The sequence below is a fragment of the Branchiostoma floridae genome, unplaced genomic scaffold (assembly GCF_000003815.2).
Source record: "Branchiostoma floridae strain S238N-H82 unplaced genomic scaffold, Bfl_VNyyK Sc7u5tJ_1489, whole genome shotgun sequence".
Lineage (NCBI taxonomy): Eukaryota > Metazoa > Chordata > Leptocardii > Amphioxiformes > Branchiostomatidae > Branchiostoma > Branchiostoma floridae.
The window spans coordinates 128,012-128,898 of NW_023365728.1; the positions used below are offsets into that span (position 1 = coordinate 128,012).

The 887-nt window shown below is 46.8% G+C and overlaps 1 protein-coding gene across 1 annotated transcript in view; it reads left to right on the forward strand.

The window, feature by feature from the left end:
• LOC118407820 (monocarboxylate transporter 10-like) overlaps positions 1 to 887 on the forward strand; it is an 8,170-nt gene that overhangs the window by 2,680 nt on the left and 4,603 nt on the right. The window contains exon 2 of the mRNA XM_035808351.1: positions 405 to 578. Within this exon, the coding sequence (XP_035664244.1) occupies positions 405 to 578 (174 nt within the window). The remainder of the gene's footprint in view (positions 1 to 404; positions 579 to 887) is intronic.

Consider the following 887-nt stretch of genomic DNA (forward strand, 5'->3'; position numbering starts at 1 on the left):
TACAATTGTTAGTTTCTGTATTTCTAAATCTGGAAACATTGTACGTGTGTGTCATCAAGTATTGGTGTGATAAAACCCCATTAGAAATTAAAGACTTAAATAACAGCCGGAGCCTAACCTCTGCTTGGAGTGGAGTGCCGAACAGCGGGATTCTGATAGATGTTGTGCAATAGATTAGATGGTTTATCTAGTTGATTTATTAGTGGACAGCGCAAGGCATCTGTTTACTCAGGTTTATTTGTCGTCCTTCCTTTGTATTTATTCACCTCGGCCTGGTGCGGTCATTGAACCGGGGCCTGCAGCACCAGTGCAACCCGCTAGCCGGCATTTTACTGTACTGGGGGACAGTACAGGACAGTTATTTACCCATGTTTATTTGTCGCTCTTCCTTTCTATCTTTTCAGCCTGGATCGGATCCCTGAACTGGGGCCTGCAGCACCTGTGCAGCCCGCTAGCCGGCGTGCTTGTGGACCGGATGGGTTGCCGGAAGACGGCGTGTGTGGGTGCCGTGCTGGTGTTCACCGGGCTCATGACGAGTTCCTTCGCCTCCAGGTTGGAGATTCTATACGTCACCTTCGGTAGGGAACCATAGTGACCTTTCATAGTGACCTTTCACATGTAATTAGTGTCGTTAGGTAGACCGTATGGGAGGTGTGACTTACATCTATAAATACATACATTAGGGAAGGTTCTTGCGAGATGAGCCTAGAGGTACACTGGGCTAACCAGGTTGTCTGGAAGAATTGTTGATAAAAGCTTGTCCTAGCTACGTGCACACGTCTGTTAGCCTCTGTAGATACAGATTGTGCAGACTTCAGTGTAACACTTAGTGTACCGTTATCTCAGTATCGTAATTAGACCTGGTCTATCTGTGACTACTGTCTTGT